The sequence below is a fragment of the Antechinus flavipes genome, chromosome 3 (assembly GCF_016432865.1).
Source record: "Antechinus flavipes isolate AdamAnt ecotype Samford, QLD, Australia chromosome 3, AdamAnt_v2, whole genome shotgun sequence".
Taxonomy (NCBI): domain Eukaryota; kingdom Metazoa; phylum Chordata; class Mammalia; order Dasyuromorphia; family Dasyuridae; genus Antechinus; species Antechinus flavipes.
The window spans coordinates 318,760,737-318,780,153 of record NC_067400.1 but is presented as its reverse complement, the minus strand read 5'-3'; the positions used below and the strand labels follow the sequence as shown (position 1 = coordinate 318,780,153).

The 19,417-nt window shown below is 39.6% G+C and overlaps 1 protein-coding gene and 1 long non-coding RNA gene across 6 annotated transcripts in view; one reads left to right on the top strand and one right to left on the bottom strand.

Moving 5' to 3' along the window:
* Positions 1-19,417, top strand: part of ADCY5 (adenylate cyclase 5) — a 251,405-nt gene that overhangs the window by 211,267 nt on the left and 20,721 nt on the right. For all 5 annotated transcript variants that reach the window (XR_007951906.1, XM_051985420.1, XM_051985421.1 and 2 more), the window contains exons 12-16: positions 2,090-2,177; positions 13,200-13,316; positions 14,371-14,535; positions 17,221-17,396; positions 18,817-18,849. Coding sequence is in view for 4 of the 5 variants with exons in the window: in XM_051985420.1 (XP_051841380.1) it covers positions 2,090-2,177; positions 13,200-13,316; positions 14,371-14,535; positions 17,221-17,396; positions 18,817-18,849 (579 nt within the window). In the remaining variant the exon portion in view is untranslated. The remainder of the gene's footprint in view (positions 1-2,089; positions 2,178-13,199; positions 13,317-14,370; positions 14,536-17,220; positions 17,397-18,816; positions 18,850-19,417) is intronic.
* Positions 15,537-17,325, bottom strand: LOC127554150 (uncharacterized). The gene is made up of 2 exons (XR_007951909.1): positions 17,229-17,325; positions 15,537-16,872 (listed from the first exon to the last, which is right to left on the bottom strand). It is a non-coding gene; the product is annotated as an uncharacterized LOC127554150 (long non-coding RNA).

Genomic DNA, 19,417 nt, shown 5'->3' with positions numbered 1-19,417 from the left:
TGTAATATATGTAAGCTCATCATATTCCATATGCATATTTAGTCACCTTCCCCATCCCACCCCCTGCCTTTTGGTATATAATTGCATATCATTAATTGCTCCATCAACTTTTATCTCCTTTAGCAGTAACACTGATTAGTGGATTGGATTGCCTCAGTTTCCAAGTTATGCTGATGTCATTTTATCCATTGGCAGCAGCTCTTTGATGCTAGAATTGGCTGAAGTTACTCTCTCACAAATCTTCTCTCTAGGGAAGCTTAAAAATCTACTTTTAAAAGTCGGTTCTTTTCCTTGTTATAAAGAATGTCTTTTTCTTCTTCCCATGTTGGTTTGACTGTTAAGTGCAGGCATTTAGGGGAGACTGGAACAAATACCTGGCTTAAATGGCTATTGAGTATTCATTTTCCCTTGGGAGGCTTTCATTTTCCTTTAATTCAACAAACAGTACTTAACTTCTTTAAGCCTGATCTTCTATTATTGAAAGAGAAGGAATTTCAGAAGACTTAAAGGTGTGGTTTTTTGTTTTTGCAAGCCCCCAGTGGAGAGATTGACAATTCAAAAATGAAATGTACTTGCTACCATTATTTTCCTTCCCTGGGGATTCCCCCCAGGCTCTGGAAGGCTGGTATCTATCTTCTATAATTGTGATTTCTCTTTGAAAAGTTCAGAAAAGAGGGAGGAATGGAGAGCTCAAACCCATAGGCTATTTCCTATTGAAAACATTGTGACTGAAGTTGGGGAAAATGGAAATAGGATTTCTTAGAAATTGGACACGGAACAGGGAAGATGAAATATTATTTTTACTCATTATAGGAATTAGGAGACAATAGGAGGGGATGAATTTAGCAGATCTTCACTGTTCTCCATAAACATGTGAGTCTAGTCTATACTCTAGTACCATGGACAGATGCCAGGGGGTCCACACAAAGATTCCTGGTGTGAGATAGTGCAAGGAGACATTTCCAAAAACAGCTGAAAATTTTATAATGCAATATTAATTTTTGTAATTTCTTATGAAGTCAAGAAAATATACTTCTCTACATTTTAAGGGAAGGATAAATAAAACATCTGTATTCCAGACAAATAGCGCTACTTGCCCCACTTACCCAAAAACATTCCATCTTCTTTTGACTTTCATAAGCTGACCCCTTATGCAATCTCTCCTCACCTTAGATCCCTTTAAGGCTTAGCTCAGATGTCAACTCCTCAGTGAAATTTCTCCTGATTCCCTAGTTATAAAACCCCTTCTTCCCCTCCCTCTATTAGTTTTTAATTTGCTTGGTGTATATTGTGTTTACTTATGTATACATGTCATGTGTCTCCCAATCTCCCTCCTAGAATGTTTCTCAAGGCAAGAAGTATTTTGTTTTTGTCTTCATATCCCCAACAGCTAACAATGTATGACATATGTTGGGTACTTAATAAATTCTTTTATGAATGAAGGGATGAATGTATGAATAAAAATTAATCAAGTGATAGAAAAATGGTTAAAATATTGAGATTCTAGTCTTCTCTAGGCTTTTGATGCTTCTAAGTGATCAGAAAACATAACAATAGAACAATGGGTACATTTTGAAGGGAAAAACCATTTTTTATGGGAGGAAAGGGTTTTCTGAATCTGTTTGCAAGTTTATCACAAAGTGATTATCACAAAGTGCATTCTGAGGAAATGGAGTAAATTCTGTCTCAGAATTCTCTTAGAATTTATCTAGAAGGACGTTTTCAGTTCAGAATCCTGGATCCAGAGGAAAAAGCTAGGGTCCATAATTGTTCTTTTAAAATTTATAATAATTTATACTATATATATATATATATACATAAATTTACAAAATTTATAAATAACATTTATAATTATAAAATATAATAAAATTTATAATTATAAAAATTAATAATAAAATTTATATGTATCCTTTTCCTTATACTACACAGGGCCTCTCTGAATAGTCCAATTAATGTACCACAAGGCTACAGAGGTACTTCCCTCTAGATAGATGCCTGAATAATTGCCCTTTCCTACTTTATTGAAGGAAGCCTTAGTTCTTTTCCTCAGAATGCCCAGGAACCCTTCCAACTTTCTCTTTGCTTCCAGCTCCATGTTTATGCTGAGTTTCTACTTGACGTGTTTCCTGCTGTTGACTATAGTGGTGTTTGTCTCCGTGATCTACTCCTGTGTAAAGGTGAGTGAGCAAACAAGTTTCCTCGATGGCCTCTTTTCCACTGAAGAGTCTAGAATGTTTTTGAAGAAGATAAAGGGAAGGCAAAAGAAGCCCTGATTCTGGTTTGCTGAGCACAGGACTGTAACCAGTATTTATTCTGGAGCTTGTATTTTTTTGAGATTCAATATTATTCTTAGGACAGAGCACAGGAAGTAGAGAATGGCATTGTGGTCACACATCTGTGGTTGTTATTGTTAACGAGCAAGATTGGAAGGTTGATCAGTGGGGAAAGAGCCGAGATATTTCACTGTGGGCCTATTTGTAAGAAGAAGTCGATGTGCACCTTGACAAGACTATATCATTTCTGCTTCTCCTTTAGGATCCATTTCTGCCAGGTTTTCGTGTGTTAGGGATGATGCAGAAGTGATACATTCAGAAGTATTTGCCACAGGCAGAGTCCAATGAGCTCTGATCCTTCAACCTTAGTGAGAGATAGAAAGGAAGGTCCCTACAGTACATATATAAAGCTATCTGTCCAAAATGCCATCAATGTCCCAAACAGACTCAGAAGAGTATAAAACTGAAAGGGACCTTAGAGACCATTTAGTCAGGGGATCATGGATTTATAGCTGAAGGGAACCTTAGTAACTATCTAGTTTGACTTTCTGATTTTACAGATAAAATATGAGTCCCAGGAGAGGAAAAATGACTTGCCTAGCTCGTGCACTTGGTCAATAGTATGGCAGTTATCCAGGGCTCTTTTAATTTCATTTTTGCTTCTTGACTAATTTGCTTCTCTTTCTGGGACAACCGTCCAGTACAAATACCTTATGGCCATTTCTGAAAATCATTTTTTGGTTCCACTTTCATTACTTTCCTTCCCCTTTGCTGTGATCCCAAGCTTCATTTGCTTAATATCAATATTGCAATTCTGGGCAATGGGAAAGGGAAAGACTAATAGTGGAAAACATTTTCATTCCTTTATGGTATCTAGTCCCTTTCAGCTTCCTTCATTTTCCTCTGTCTACTATAATGTCATATTTTTTGTCAGAATTTGAAAGCTCCCACCTTGATATGCTATGTAAATATGTAAATATTATCTATTATTATTATTATTATCATTCTATCCTCTAATACTGAGTAACAACTCCAGGGTCACAAAAATCTAGGTCCATTCATTCTTGCTATCCCTTCTGGATTGTAATCCTTTTTTTTTTTTTTTTTTTTTTTGCTTCTGAAGAGAGATAGAAGCTTGCCTTCTGGAAAACATCCTCTTTTGCTATATTCCTTGTGGGACAGCAGTATAAGGCCAGCTATAGAGAGCTCCAACCAAAGGAAAAACCATGCTTCCATCCAATGAGGACCATGGCCCATTCTACTGCCTTTCCTGGTCTTGGGCATTTCTCCATCTATTTCTCTAATTGTATAGAATAGGGCTTCTAAAACTTTTGTTTAACCCACGACTAACCCTTTAGCCCAATAAATTTTTACACAATCCTGGGTATATAGGTATTTAAAATAGGTATACAAATCAGAATTTACTGTAACATCATATTAATTATGTGATCTCATATGGGGTCATGACCCACAGTTTAAGAAGCTTTGTAACAGAAAATCTAGTAAGAACACTATGACATTATCATTGCAATAATTCCTCCCTCTTGCCTTTGGCTTCTCTGGAATTATATCTCAATATAATCCTTTCATAATAACAATAACAACAAACAATAGGGAAGAGACTTCCATCATATCTGTTAGTGGAATCATTCCAGATTTTTACTTCCTGCACTGTCAGGAAATTCTTTTGAAGCTTCAACAGCTGGTTGATCACAGCTCTAGGAGAAGAACCCAGTTCTCCTGCCTTACTTTGCTCTTCTCACTAAACAGGGTTCTATAACTCCAAGGTTCTATTCCTTCTGGGTACATGAGAGACAATTGCTCAGCATTCCCCTCATTAAAATCTTCTGAATTTGATATTTGACTGAGAAGCATTAATATATATATTGATAAACTCACACACATACTGAGGCATGAAGTATATGATCCAATTGTCTCATTTCTTGATTCCTTTTCACCAAAAAATAAAATAAGTATAGTCAATTTAGAGCAGAATGCAGCCTTGAAGGCTTTCCTCCAATAAAGCATCTTCCATGCATAAGTTAAGATCACAAAAAATTCCATGACAGACTGCAACCATGGAGTTTAATTTTGTTCATTGACCTACTGAGAAGTACTATCAAGCAAGGTTTCAGACAGGGAGACAGACAGATGCTCACTCAAGGTGTTTCACCAGTGTCATGGAGAAAATCCTGTGCACAGACCAAGCAAAATGAAGACTTGTTTCTCAGTGGGAAAGTTCTCCAGGTGCTCCTCTATACAACACACACTGTGTTGATTGCATACAGCCTGGGAAGCATGGAGTCGGGGTAGGGAGGAGAAGAGTTCTTTTATTGAGATCCATGACTACTTAAAGTGGTTGCCTTATCCCTTTTGTCAGAACTATGGAATTAATCTGCCAATATCTGGGCAGCTAGGTGGCATAAGCCTGAATTTTGGAAGATTCCTTCTCCTGAATACAAATCTGGCCTCAGACACCAGTTGTGTAACCCTAGGTGAGTCACTTAAATCCTATTTGCCTCAGTTTACTCATCTGTAAAATGAGCTGAAGAAGGAAATGGAAAAACCACTCCAAGATCTTTGCTGAGAAAAACTCCCAAAAGGGGGTCATGAAGAATCAGGCAACCGAAAAATAACTAAACAACAACAAATGCTTGGAAGGTGCAGAATTGGTAGGAGGATCAAATTTGGTAAACTGCACAATTCTTTCCTTAGTCTCAAACTGCTTACAGCTATAAAATACCATCCATCTGCTCACCATCCCTCCTTTCCTGGTGATATTATATGGTTGTGACTTGTAGGACACCAAGATCTCAGAAGAATCTGAATCATAGTTAACTCAAAAGGACAATGGAAAGATGTACGGTAGGTGTGAGCAGGCTGAAACATATTTTAAATGAGTAAGTATATAGAAAGTGATGAAAGAGTGATCATCAAAGACACAGAAAACTAGAAAAGGAAGTGACTAAGTGACTAAGTTAGTTATAAGAACAAGAAATAGCAAGTGGACAGTTTTAGAGCACCACTGGCCTACCAGTATCCCTACCCTCTGACTCTGTGCTAAGCCAAGAAGTACAACCAAAATTAAGTCACTTCAGTGTTCATGGTATTTAATTCATTAGTTTTTCAATGGCTACATTTTTAAAACAAATTTTAATAATTTTTCTGATTTAAGCCAGTCATCGTAGCTTTAGAGGCCATATGTCCATGGCATGCCTAAAAAATAATTATTCATACTAGAGGAAAGGTTTCAGAACATTTTGACTTTATATTCTTGGTACCGAGAGAAGTTATGAATGGGTTGAAATCAACACTATTAGAACCTCCTATACCACTGAGAACATATATCCATTGAAATCCTCAGTTTCTAGCACACAATATGCATTTTGTAAGTACTTCTTAAGTTAAATTGTATCCCCACTGGTAGATTGCTAGATAGACAGGAGAAGAAGCCACGGATGGATTTGTGGTATACACGGAAAAAGGAAGAAGTACTACATGACTGTTGAATTTTTGTTTACATGTAATACAAGTTCATTGACATATACTTGAAAATCTTAATCAAGTCACTATATGGCCTTCTTTCCTCAAAACTAAAATCTTAACTGATTTATGCTTATTACTGTAAAAATGCAACATGATAAAAATGGTCTTTAAGAAAGTAGAATTCTAAGTTTGAATGTCTGAGGAAGATTTTAAAGCTAGATTTTTTTTATTTGAACTCCAGCATTCTATTTCTGTTTCCTTTTTTCCCCTTAATAGTATTTTATTTTCCAAATACATATAGTTTTCAACATTCATTTTTGTAAGATTTTGTGTTCCAAATTTTTCTCCCTCCCTCTTTTACTGCTCCTTCTCCCAAGACACCAAGCAATATAGGTTAAACATGGATAATCATTTTAAACATTTTCATATTTGTCATGTTATACAAGAAAAAATCAAAACAAAAGAAAAAAACATGAAAAAGAAAAAGCAAATAAACAAAAAATGTGAAAATATTATGCTTTGAGCCACATTCAGTTTCCACAATTCTTTCTCTGGATGTGGATGGCATTTTTCATCCCACATCTATTGATATTCCTTGAACCACCTTATTGCTGAGAAGAGCCAAGTCCATCATGATTGATCAACATATGATCTTGCTGTTACTGTTTACTGTGTTCTCTCAGTTCTCCTCACTTCACTTATATGCTCTTCTGTTTAAAGACAATCCCTTAGTCTTTAAGACATTAAAAAAATAGAAGAGAATGACAGGTCATAGAAAACACAGACAAGAATGTCAGGTTTGAAAATAGTATGCTGAATTTACTGTATCCTTAAAAAAAAAGTAAGGTATGTGTGATAGAGATTTACAGGTTTCACAGGTAATCCTCTTTTCCTATTCCAGTTTGTAGAAATATTCATTTATTTTTGTTGCTAGTTAGGTTGATGATCAGATGAGATAATATTTGTAAAATGCTTAGCACAGTGCTAAACACCTAGTAAGTGCTTTAAAATGCTTTGTACTCTTCCCTTAAGTTCATAATTTTTATTTTAAAAAGAAAAAACCCTAACCAAATTAATTTTATTTGATTCTGATTGTTCTTCACCATCCCACCTTGCTGTTGTCCTTGTGAGATGTGAGGCTGTGAGAATCTGCAGGATAGGACAATAAGTAGCCCAGTGACTGCTGGGTGAGGTGGAAGCAATGCAGGCTGGGACTTACATGGGGAATAGCAGAGAGCACAGGAACAATGGTGTATCTCCACTCTCTAGGAGGCTGAGGAAAAAGGGATGTGAGAAAATTACTATTTGGGATGGGGAATGATGATATATTAGTCAGGGTAATTGGAAAAAGAGAGGAAGGAAAGAAGCATTTGTGAAGCACCTACCATGTGGTAGACATCATGCTAAATGCTTTACAAATAATATCTCACTTAATCCACAACCTTGGAAGATTCTTGGAAGATATGATCCCCAATGACTTGCCAATGGCCATAGGGCTAGTAAGTGTCTGAGACTGAATTTTAATTCTAGACTCGGTACTTTATTCACTGGACCACCAGTCAGGCAGACTAGTGTGCAGCACAGATTTGGCCTTTGAAACTCCTAGAAATAAGTCATCCTTGGTCCCTCCTCTTAACAGGAGAAGAAAAGATGGGTCAAAGAAGCCTAAATACTCCCCTTACTTTAAGCATCCTGAATGTTTCTATACAACTGGCCTTCAAGAGATGTAGGCAACCCTCATCTTTTTCCATAATACATTTCTGGAAACTCCATCTTCAAACAGATCCTAGTCCTAAAGCAGAATAAATTTTCTCATTGAAAGAATGTTCTTATTTAACATGTATTGGACTACCTGCCATCTAGGGGAGGAGATGGGGGGAGAAAGGGAAAATTTGAAACAGAAGGTTTTGCAAGGGTCAATGCTGAAAAATTATCCATGCCTATAGTTTTGTAAATAAAAAGCTATAATAATAAATTAATTATTTTTTTTAAAAAGAAAGAAAGAATGTTCTAACTAGGAGTTGAGTTTCTAATCAGGATCTCAATATCAAATAAATCATAGCACTTACCAACCATTTGCTAGAAAAAGAAAGGCACAACAGCTATAAACTTCTATTTAAGATTAAAAAATATTGTCAGGCCTATAAAATATGAATAAATATTTCATAAGATGAATTACATGAAGGACTCTCAATAGGCTATTAAGGGTACATTCAAACAGAACAAACAAATAGTTTGTAAATTTGACATAAAATTAATATGGCAGCTATGATAGACATTAATTAAACATGTAGATAATAACTTTGCCTTCATTTCAAATAGAGGTTCTTAAAATTCCATGAACCTCTTTTTATGTTGATAAATTTATTTCAGCATAATTGGTTTTCCTTGCAGTCTGATATATTTTATGCATTTTAAAATATTATTCTGTGAAAGAGGTTTATGTACTGTGCTAGACTGTCACAGGGGACCATGGCACAAAAAAGTTTAAGAATTCCTGAATTAGAGGGACCCTTTTGGGATAATTTGGATGTTTTAGATTGCTTTAAACATCCATACAGAGAAGTAAATCTTACCTATGATGCTTAGTATGTATAAGACTTTGAGCCAATTATTCTGACTTTCCAAGCCACTATTTTCTGCTAAAATAATGGGTCCCTTTCAGCTCTGGATCTGTGTTCCTTTGCATCTTGCTTTTCAATTAGTGAAGTTCCTTCTGACAAACAGACACATTCAAGTATGATATAGTTGAAAAAGCACTGAGTTTGGACTGAGTTGTTTTTTCCTTAATATTTTATCCCCCTCCCTCCATTAATACGTAAAAATATTTTTTAAGATTCATTTAAAATTTTTGAATTCTAAATTCTCTCCCTTCCTTCCTCCATCATGAGATGGCAAATAATTTTCTTTAGGCTATGTATGTGCAGTTATGCAAAATATATTTCCAAGTGATTCATGGAGTCATGTTGTGAAAGAACAGATCAAAACAAACAAACACACACTGAAAATGAAGAAAATTTTAAAAACATGCATTTTGATCTTTTTCTGGAAGTGGATAACATTTTTCATTGTAAATCCTTTGGAGCACTGTATTGCTGAAAATAGCTAAGTCATTCACAGTTGGTGTCATGACAATTTCTATGCACACTGTTTCCTGGTTCTGCTCATTTCACTTTGCATCAGTTCATGTAAGTCTCTCCAGGTTTTTCTGAGCATCCTGCTCATCATTTCTTATATACAATAGTATTCCATCACAAGCATACACCTCAACTGGGTCAGCCATTCCCCAGCTGATGAACATTTCAATTTCTAATTCTTTGTCACCACACAAAGAGCTGCTATAAATATTTTTCCCTTTTGTTTTTATATCTTTGGGATATAGACTTAATAGTGGTATTCCTGAAATAAAAGATATGCACGGTTTTATTGTCTTTGGGGCATTTCCCCACATTTCCAACTTGCTCTCTAGAATAGTTGAATCAGTTTACAACTCCACCAATGAATTAGTGTTCCTATTTTTTCCAACATTTGTCATTTTCCTTTTTTGTCATATTGAGCCAATCTGATAGAGTGGTACCTCAGAGTTGTTTTAATTTACATTTCTCTAATCAATAATATATTAGAGCATTGTTTCAAAATGACTATAGATAATTTTGATTACTTTCTCTGAAAACTGCCTATTTACATCCTTTAACCATATCTCAGTTGGGGAATAGCTCTTATTTTTACAATTTTGCCTCAGTTCTATATGTACTTGAGAAATGAGGCCTTTATCAAAGATATTGATGTAAATTTTTTTTACATTTATAGTGACTAACTATATTTTCTTCCTTCCTATTTTCCCCATTTATCCCACTTTTTCTCCTTTCATCTTGCCCACCCTTATAAGTGTTTTGCTTTTCACTACAGCCTTTCCCAATATCCCCTTATGTCAGTTCCTTCTTACCCCACCAATCTTCTCTTATCCTCTCCCACCTATTTTCCTGTAAAATAAAACAGATTTCTATACCCAATCAAGTATGTATGGTATTATTTCCTCCTTGAGTCAGTTCCAATGAGTGTACGGTTCAAGCATTTCTGTTCATCTTCCCATCTTTCCTTCTTCTACTATAAAAGCTCTTTTGTGCTTTTTAAATAAAATTTACCTCTTTCTACCTGCACTTTCTCCCTTCTTGTAGTGCATTCTTCTTTCTTACCCCTTAATTTTATTTTTTTTAGATGTCATCCCATCATAGTCAACTCATACCCATGACCTCTATATATGCTCCTAACTGCCTTAATAATGAGAAAGTTCTTAGGAGTTACAAGTATCATTTTCCCATGTAGGAATTTAAATAATTTAATATTATAGATTTTTTTTTGAATTCTCTTTCCTGGTTACCTTTTTATTCTTCCATTGAGTCTTCTATGTGAAATTCAAATTTTCTATTCAACTGTGGACTTTTCATCAGGAATGCTTGCCAGTCCTCTGTTTCATTGAATGTTAATTTTCCTCCATGAAATATTATATGCTCAGTTTTGTAGGTAATTCTTAGTTGTAATCCTAGTTCCTCCAACTTTCAGAATATCAAATTTCCAAACCTTCTAATTCTTTAATGTAGAAGCTGCTAAATTTTATGTTATCTTGAATGTGGCTCTATGATATCGGACAGAAATATTTTCTCCTTGATTTGAGACCTCTGGAATTTGGCTAACGCTCCAAAGAATTTTCATTTTGGGATCTCTTTCAGGAGATGATCGGTGGATCCTTCCCATTTCTATTTTACCTTCTGGTTCTAGAATATCAGTTTTCTTTGATGATTTCATAGACTCTTTTGCTCATGGCTTTCAGTATTCCTTTAACTCTCTTTCATCTATTTTACAGATCAGTTGTGTTTTTTTAATGAGATATTTCACATTTATTTTTTTTTTGATTTTGATTTTTTAAATGTTTTATGGAGTTATTAGTTTCTACTTGACCAGTTTTAATTTTTAAGGAATTATTTTCTTCATGAGGTGCTGCACCTTCTTCTTCATTTAGACAATTCTGCTTTTTAAGATGTTCTTTTCACTTTTGTATTTTTTTTTCCATTTGGCCTGTTTAGGGTTTTCTTTGATATTTTTATGTGCCTCTTTACCGAGCCATTGATTCCCTTTTCATAATTTTCTTGCATCACTGTCATTTCTGCAGGGAAGGGGGTAGAAGGAGAGGAGGAACAATTTTTTCTCTCTCATCTTTAAAAAATCCTTTTTGGTTTTTTGATTTTTTTTTTTTTTACCTGAGACCAATGCACATTTTCTTTGAGGCTATATATGTAGCAATTTTATTGTCTTCTTCCGAGACTGTGTTTTGATCTTCCCTGTTCCCATGGTAACTTTTTATGGTCAGGATCCTTGTTTTGTTGTTTGCTCATTTTTCTAACTTGTTTCTTGATATTTAGTTTTATGTTGAAGCTGGGCCCTGCCCTGGAGTGAAGGGAAACTGTCTCAAGCTTTAGTTTTTTGTGCGATTTTCAGCACTTGTTGTTCCATAGAGAAGGTGACCTGATCTAAGGGGAGATGTGTTTACTACTCGTGGCTTGTGCTCTGGTCTGAGTGATCTCATTCTCTTTTCCATCCTGTGACCGGGATCTCCGTTTGCCTCCAGCCACAGGCTCTGATACGCCATACTCCTTCTTGGCCTGGGCTGCCACCCAGACTTGTGTCCCAGGTCTGGTAACAGAGCCGTGTAACAGAGTTGTCCCTGGGGCCAGCAAAGTTGTGCCTGTCATCTCCTTCTGACAACTTCTCCAACCTCCTCCCTGTCCGCAGGCTGACAACTGCGAAGCCGCCGCTGCTGCTGGGGATTAGTCACTCCCGAGACCTGCCCCGGTTTGCTAGGGCTGGGGTTGTGGGCCCGACTGTGCTCCACTCTCCCGCCTGGGTGACAAAACTTTCCTGCCAACCTTCCCAGTTGTCTTTGGCTGGAAAATCATTTCTTCTCACCTTTTTATGGGTCCTGCTTCTCCAGAATTTGTTTAAAGTTGTTTGGAGGGGAATTGGGGAGAATTTAGGCAATTCCCTGCCTTTTCTTGGCCATCTTGGCTCCTTGGACCCAGTTTTTTAATCTCTACTCTAATAGTTACTAGCTGTCTGAACTTGACAAAGTATTACTGCCTGTTTGGGCTTTAGTTTCCTCATCAAGCTGACAATATTTATTCAAGAAACAAAGTGGCTCAGTAGATAGAGACTGACTTTAGGAAACTGGGTATAAATATTTGTTGCTGGATCATTTTTTCAGTAATATCCAACTCTTTGTGATCCCATTTGGGGTTTTCTTGGCAAAGCTATTGGAGTGGTTTGTCATTTCCTTCCACAGCTCATTTTACAGATGAAGAAATGGAGGCAAGCAGGGCTAAATGACTTGCTCAGGGTCACCCATCCGGGAAGCGTCAGAAGCCAGATTCAAACTCGGCTTCCTGCCCCAGGCCAGGCACTCTATCCACTGCCCTGCTTAGCTGGTTGGTGTAAATATCCATATGTTATATGGAAGGCCCCCAAAGGGCTGCTGAGTATACGTACAAATGGCACAAATACAAATTTGCTCTAAAATTAATTTGCAATAATGAAGCATTATTGAAATGGATCTAGGTTCAAGTCCCCGCACTTACTGGCTGTGGGGCTGGGGATTCTTGGTCATTCTAAGCCTAAGCCGCAGAGAGGGTATGGCCTGAAGCGTTCCCTCCAATGAAATCACAGGTCCGGTCCCTCTCCTTGTCTGTGCAAACCCCGCAAAATGAACAGCCTGGATTAGCTGATCTCTGAGGCTCCTTTCAGCTCTACATCCCATGTTCTTCGGTGACCTTCAAGCAAGGCTCCCAACTGGAATCAAAAATAGTTATCTTTTGCCGTTAGGCGGCATGCCTCAGTAAGCCTTCAACCGACTCTGCAAAAGCATCTGGAAGGGCTATTTTTGTTAAGCTGAGTAAGCAGCACAAACTGGTGGGGTGCGGGGCTGTAAGGAAGTGGAGGCGAGGACCTGGGGCCGGCTTGTTCCCATCGTCACTCTCACCAGAGTCGGAGCCTTCTGGCCAGAGGCCATCCAGCTAGTTAGTGGTGGAGCTGAGAAGCGGCTGCCGGGAGAAGTAGGGACTGGGTGCAGACGTCTCCCAACCCCGAGAGCCACGCAGACTCAAGAACCAAGAGACCTGGCTGGAGGGGGAAAGCACTGCAGTCAGAGGCTCTCTCTTAGGCCGCTTCTGAAGGAGGAGGAGTTGGAATTCTTGGGAAGATGTTCCAAATTGGCGAGATCCAAAATCCAAGGCAAGATTTTCCCCTTGCTCCGTATAAGTTGAGAGGGGAATGATCTGCTGAGAAATTACAGTGTTTGTGGCTGTAGCAGTCTAAATCTTATTGTTTCTCTCCCTGTCCCATTTCCTTCTCTCTTTACCTACATCTTTCCTCCCCTCATATCCTTGGCAGCTTTTCCCAGCACCCCTGCAGACTCTCTCCAGGAAGATTGTCCAGTCCCGGACCAACAGCACTGTAGTTGGGGTCTTTACCATCATCCTGGTTTTCCTGTCAGCGTTTGTCAACATGGTATGTGGTCCCAACATTCACCTCACTGCCCCAATGGCCTAGTTCTGGTAGAGTTCTGTAAGCAGAGGGAACAGAAAGGTTCCTCCACAGCCTGTAGCGTCTTCTTCCTCCACAGGAAGGTCTTGCCTGTGTCTGACCATAGAGACTTAACGTATGCAGTTTTGACCCTGGAATAGGATTGAACTCTTAAAGTTATCCAACATTGAATCTTTTATTTCTAGCCACTTAGTGCCCTACTCCCAAGACTGGAAGTTAATTAAAAAAAACCTAAACCACTATTTTATTGATCTGAATATAAGCCCCTTTTTTCCTTCTCAAATCTTCATATTAGGACAATTAAAATGACCAAAATAAAGAAATCACTGATGATAAAAGTGAATAAGACTTTTTTTCAGTGGGATAAAAGATACAAAAAGTAACTTTTATGGTAACATTTTTAAAAATATAGAAACTTATACAATTATTTTTCAGCTTAAACCTATATTTTTCCTTTGAAAGAGGTCTTCTGTTCTGTATTTATGAGTAGTATATGTTCAAATCAATATTTTCAATTGAGCTATGGAAAACTTGGGAGATATTATAACACTTCTTAAATGGGCCAACACCAATTTCTTTCTCTCACACTCACATTTCTCTCACATCCTAGGAGAATGTCAGTTCCATGAGAGTAGAAATTGTTTCATTCCTTTTATTCCCAGCACCTAGCACAGTGCCTGTGCTTAGTAGGTGCTTAATAGATGCTTGTTGGATTGACTTCACATGGCTGTGATCTCATGCTCAGGATAATTCTTATACTCATCCCTGTCTGCTACAACTTGATGTATACATTCATTTTCATTTCATATACATTTACGTATACATTCAGATGAATAGTTCCTTTCTCTCAGCCAGCACTAACGAGAAACCAAGAGAGCAGAAGTAGGGGAAAATTCAGAGATGAGAGCATCCAATAGAGAGTTGTTGAGCCATTGCAGCTTAAGAGAGTAAGTGCTTAGCTATAAAACCTCAGCTTTAGGGAGCTCTCTTTCATTTTTCTTCTCTTCTCTCTGGCCAGTTCACGTGCAACCCTGTGGATCTGTTTAGCTGCTTGGCAGAGGAGCACAACATCACCGTGAACCAAGTCAATGCCTGCCACGTGGGTGAATCGGCCTTCAACTACAGCCTAGGCATTGAGCAGGGCTTCTGTGGCAACTCCCGGCCCAACTGCAACTTTCCAGAGGTACCTGGGGAATTTGTGGGGAAATTGTGGAGGAAGGGGAACAGCAGTCAAAAGTCAGGGGAGAGCTAGAGACAGGGTATTAGGGATAAGAGTGGAGGGACTGAAAGCAGAGGGTCTCCATAGGAGGAGACAGAGGAGACAGATTGTCCGACTTCCCTTTCTTGTCCTTATCCTCTGTACTTTCTGGAAAATGTAGTGAAATAAGAAGAAAAAAATCAGGTTTTATAGTTTTTACAACAATAAGAGCCTGCATTTACAATATAGAAAAAAGCACTATGTCATTAGTGGCTAGAGAACCAAAGACCTGAGTTCAAATCTTGTTTCTGACACATGCTGGCTGTGTGATTCTTGGTTAAGTCATTTAACCTCTTAGTTGCCAAGGCAACTAAGTTTCAGAGCAGGTGCCCGTCAGCATCAGTGGTGGGGATATCCTCACTGGGAGTATCAAAGAAGTCATAGGTCTGAAAAAAAACATTGTTTTTTCAGAAGATCTTCCTCAAAACATTACCACAAAAAAGGTTAGGGGCTCAAGGTCTGTTATCTTATTATAAATGAGGAAAATGAGGCTGAGAGTCAATGCCCTTGTCCAAGATTCAGAACCAAGCCTCAGAACCAAGATGAGCTACGTCTTCCTAGTCTGGGCCCCCACCTCTGTATTTAAATTGGCATTTGAATCTCAAAGAAAGAAAGGCGGCAGAGGAGCTGAAGGTATTAGATTCCTGCACTGAATCTACCAAGGGCACTGAAGGGCTAGAAAATAAAAAGGAGATTCAGGCAGAGTTGATGTGGTTATTCATTTTAGAAGGATAACAAGGGGTCCTCCCATAAAAGGCCTCAAAGAGCTTGAATGGTCACTGTCTCCTCCATCCAGATACTACTTTAGAGACAAATGGTAATCCTTCCCATGCCTCAGGCAGCTAAGATTATATTTTGGCAGAGAACTTGCCAATCTTTGTTCCTTCACCAGAATTCCCAGTGCCAATGAAATCAAAGAGCTGGGGTTTGGTTTTTGTTTGTTTATTTGTTTTAAACAAAGCCTAGAGAAAAAAGCTAGATGTATTTAGAGTCACAGAGCATATGAATATTAAAGCTGATACTAGAATCCAGGACTTTTGGTGCCCAAACTGTGTTCTATTCTGAGAAGCTTTTTCTCCCAGATCTTTGGGACCAAGTTTCTTTCTTTCAGGATCACTTGCCCTCAAAGGTAACAATGGGAAGGCAGACTCTCTGCTTGATTCTTCCCCACTCCTATCCCCTTCCCTACTATTTCCAAACTTTCTCCTAACCCTACTCTCCTTCCCCCAGCTGCCTCTACAGGCTGATGTTTATTTGTTTCTTTTCACATCTGGACTGAGAACCCTGGAGAGAACCGACTGGTTTCCACTTCCTGACAGGTGTTTGCTGATGACTAGAGACTATTTTTAATTTCTCCTTCCCTTCCTCTCTCCTGGTCCCCCTAGCCTAGGGAAACTGTAAGCCCGATGAGTGAAGCACTTTCAGGAAACCTGGGATCTGTCAGGACCTGCCTCACTGGCTCCTCATAAATAGGAGATTGATGGTCCCGAGAGCCTGGCTTTTCTTACCTCTGACAAGCAGGTCCTGTTTCAACACATAGCAGGCTGAGGCCCAGGACTCATTGTGAGGACACAGTTGAGGGTCCTAGAGGACTGTTCCTTTTACCTCCACCCAAAGTAAAACAAAACAAGAACAAATGTGGCTCTCTTCCAAACCTCAGCTGTGGATAGAATCTGCTTAGTCAGCTCATCACTTAAGAAACACTTTAAGCCCCACAAGTGAACCCAAAAAACCTCCTCCCCACCCATGTTGGAAACCAAATGGCTAACATTTACATAGCACCTTAAGGTTTGCAAAGTACTTTCCACATTAAAGTCTCATCCATTCTCAAAACCACCTTGGGAGGTGCATGCTAATATTATGCCTATTTTATGGATGAGAAAACTGAGTCTGAAATAGATTAAATTACTTGTCTACGGTTATGTAGCTAATAAGTGTGAGGCAGAATTTGAACTCAAGTCTTCCTCACTCTGGTCCAGGTCTATCCACTGCACACCTCACTGCAATAGAAATGATTGCCAAAGTTCTCAAAGTCAAATTGAGAGTAGAATGGTCAGGACAACCCCCATGTGTCTCAAGTGGATAAATTAGCCATGGGCTGTTGGGCTGCATCCAATAGGGAATTTTTTCTTCCTTTTCTGTCTCTCCCTTCTGCTCCAGCCTTTTGTGACAGCGAAGATGTCTCCTAATCACTAAGGGTCTTTGTGAGGGGGTGGGCAGGAGGAGATCCAGCTCTTCAGCTCCCTCTGAAGTCTGGTGTTTCTGGACAAAAGATAGGAAGGTTAAACGAGAGGGTAAGGATAGGGACAGCTCTCCCCTCTCACCCTGTAACCCACCACCATCCTCCTCCTCCTCTCCCCCAGCCCTTCTCCTGGTCTGGGTTTGGTACAGGAAGGTGATGCCCTGGATGGAGGCCCTGACACTGACTCTGAAATAACAGGCGCCAGCAGCGGCCCCCGGCCCCCTGCTCCAGGGTCCCATGTCTGGGGAGGCCCAGGTTAGGAGGGGAAGCAGGCTCGAGCCGCGGCCCTCGCAGGGGCAGGGGAGGCGAGCGGGCTTTGCCGGGCCTGCGGAGCCGTCCCTGAGATCCCCGCTGTCTTCTCTCCCCAGTACTTCACCTACAGCGTGCTGCTCAGCCTGCTGGCCTGCTCCGTGTTCCTGCAGATCAGCTGCATCGGGAAGCTGGCGCTGATGCTGATCATTGAGGTCATCTACGTGCTGATGGTGGAGGTGCCCGGGGTCACCCTCTTTGACAACGCTGACTTGCTGGTCACAGCCAATGTCATGTAAGTGGCGGACCTGGACTTGTGCCCTGCGCGGCCCTCCCTCCGCGGCAGGTCCTGAGGCTGCTCTCAGGTAGAGAGAATTTTAGAACCGTAGACGGCTTGGACTAGAAAAGAATAGCTGGAGGAACACTGACCCTGTGGTTACCACCAACCCTGCCTAAATTAGATCCCATACGTGAGGCTTTATTCCAGTTGCCACCTTTTCCTTCCCACCCCTGATGAAATAATGACTATTGGTCGTGTGACAACTATTAGATTACGGGTCAACACTTTCCCCTACCCAATCCCCAACTTCCACAGCTTCCCAAACAGATGCTCAGTTCTGCTCAAGGCTTCCTGGACTCATTCGGGAATAAAAACAGACCACCAGATCCCCAAGGAAGTCCCTAATGGACACGGATGCCCGTGTGTCCTTAAAGCAGAGGATCAGGAAAAGTTAAGCAGAGGAAAGAATTCCATATGAAGATCTTGGACACAAATGTTAAAGGACAAAAGTTCGTGGGACAGTTTTTTATAGCTTCAGGCCTTAAGGAACAGAAAGCTCCAGGAGTTGTTTCCTTCTCTCCTGAGAATAAAAGAGGAAGGAATGGCCTTAAGCCACAGTGTGAAGAATTTAAGTCAGATACAAAGGAAGAGCTTCACAATAGAGTGAAATGGTGGAACATGGGACTAGAGAAAGTCCTGGGATCTCCTTGCTACGCATCATACTTTGGGATGTGTGCTGTCATTGGAGTACTACAGACGAGAGAATTGAGCAGGTGATCCTTGATCACGCCAAGCTCTCAGGACACTTTTTTCTGAAATCATCAAACAGAATTAGGACCAGGAAGCACCCAAGACTCCCAAGGTCACTAGAGTAACTTTAGAATGAGAGTAGTGAGTTTTTATAATCAGAATATTAGCAATTATTATCAGTAAAGTGTAGAGGAAAAGGGCTGAACTTAGCATCATAGGACCTGAGTTGGAATCTTTGTTATTTACTAGCTGAGTGATCTTGGGACCCAGAAGAAACTCTGGGCCTCAGTTTCCCCCGCTGTAAAATGAGGAAGATAACCTCTAAGGTCTCTGGCAGCTCTAGTTCTGTGAGCCCATAATTATGTTTGCACAGAATAGCTTCAGAGAGCATCCATGCTGTCATGATGTCGAGCTGTGGTTGCCATGAGCTCAGTTGCTGGTCAAGTATCCATAGAATTTACCTCTGTCTGTCTCTGATGAGGCTTTGAGAATGTGGGTGGGACACACAGTAGACAAGGATGTTTTCTGGGCTCCATGGTGTTTCAATGAATGCAGTTAGAATGGCCTGGGATGAGGGGGACCAAATCCTGGGGATCCAATGTATAGAAGGAAATGCTGGAGAAGAAGGTCCAGCCCCAAGAAATGCTGCAGTGCTGACTCAAGCTCTCTCTGTTTCTGATTCCAGTGATTTCTCCAACAACAACGGAACAATGCAGTGGTGAGTTAATGTTTATTATCACTTTACATGGAGAGGGTACCCAGAGTAAGTAGGCGACAACATAATCAGACAGGCGATATCACAGAGAATCCCTACAGGGGACCTTGGAGATCACACAGAGCAGTGGAAGGCCCATAGATTCTGGAGTCAGAAGATCTGGATTCAAATTCTGTCTCTGATGCTGACTGCCTGTGTAAGTAATCTTTGATAAGTTACTTACCTGGACCTGTTCCTCATTTGTAAAAAATAAAAAAATAAAAATAAATAAAGAGTAGACTCAATTCCCTTGAAGATCCCTTCCAGCTCTAGATCTAGGACCATAAAGCCTTTTTTCCAAGGTCAGATAGCAGGTAACACTCCTGGTAGTGCCTCATGTCAGATGCCAGGAAGCTCAGAAGATTAATTATAAGAGAAAGAATACATAGATTGGTATACAGAAAAAAGGGTGAGCTCAGAAGGATGCACCTGGGGTTGATTGGAAAGCAATTTATTCAAGGATTAGGTTGTTCTAAAATGCAATCTTTTATATGATCATCAGGGTATCCTGCTATTTTCTTTTTAATTTTTT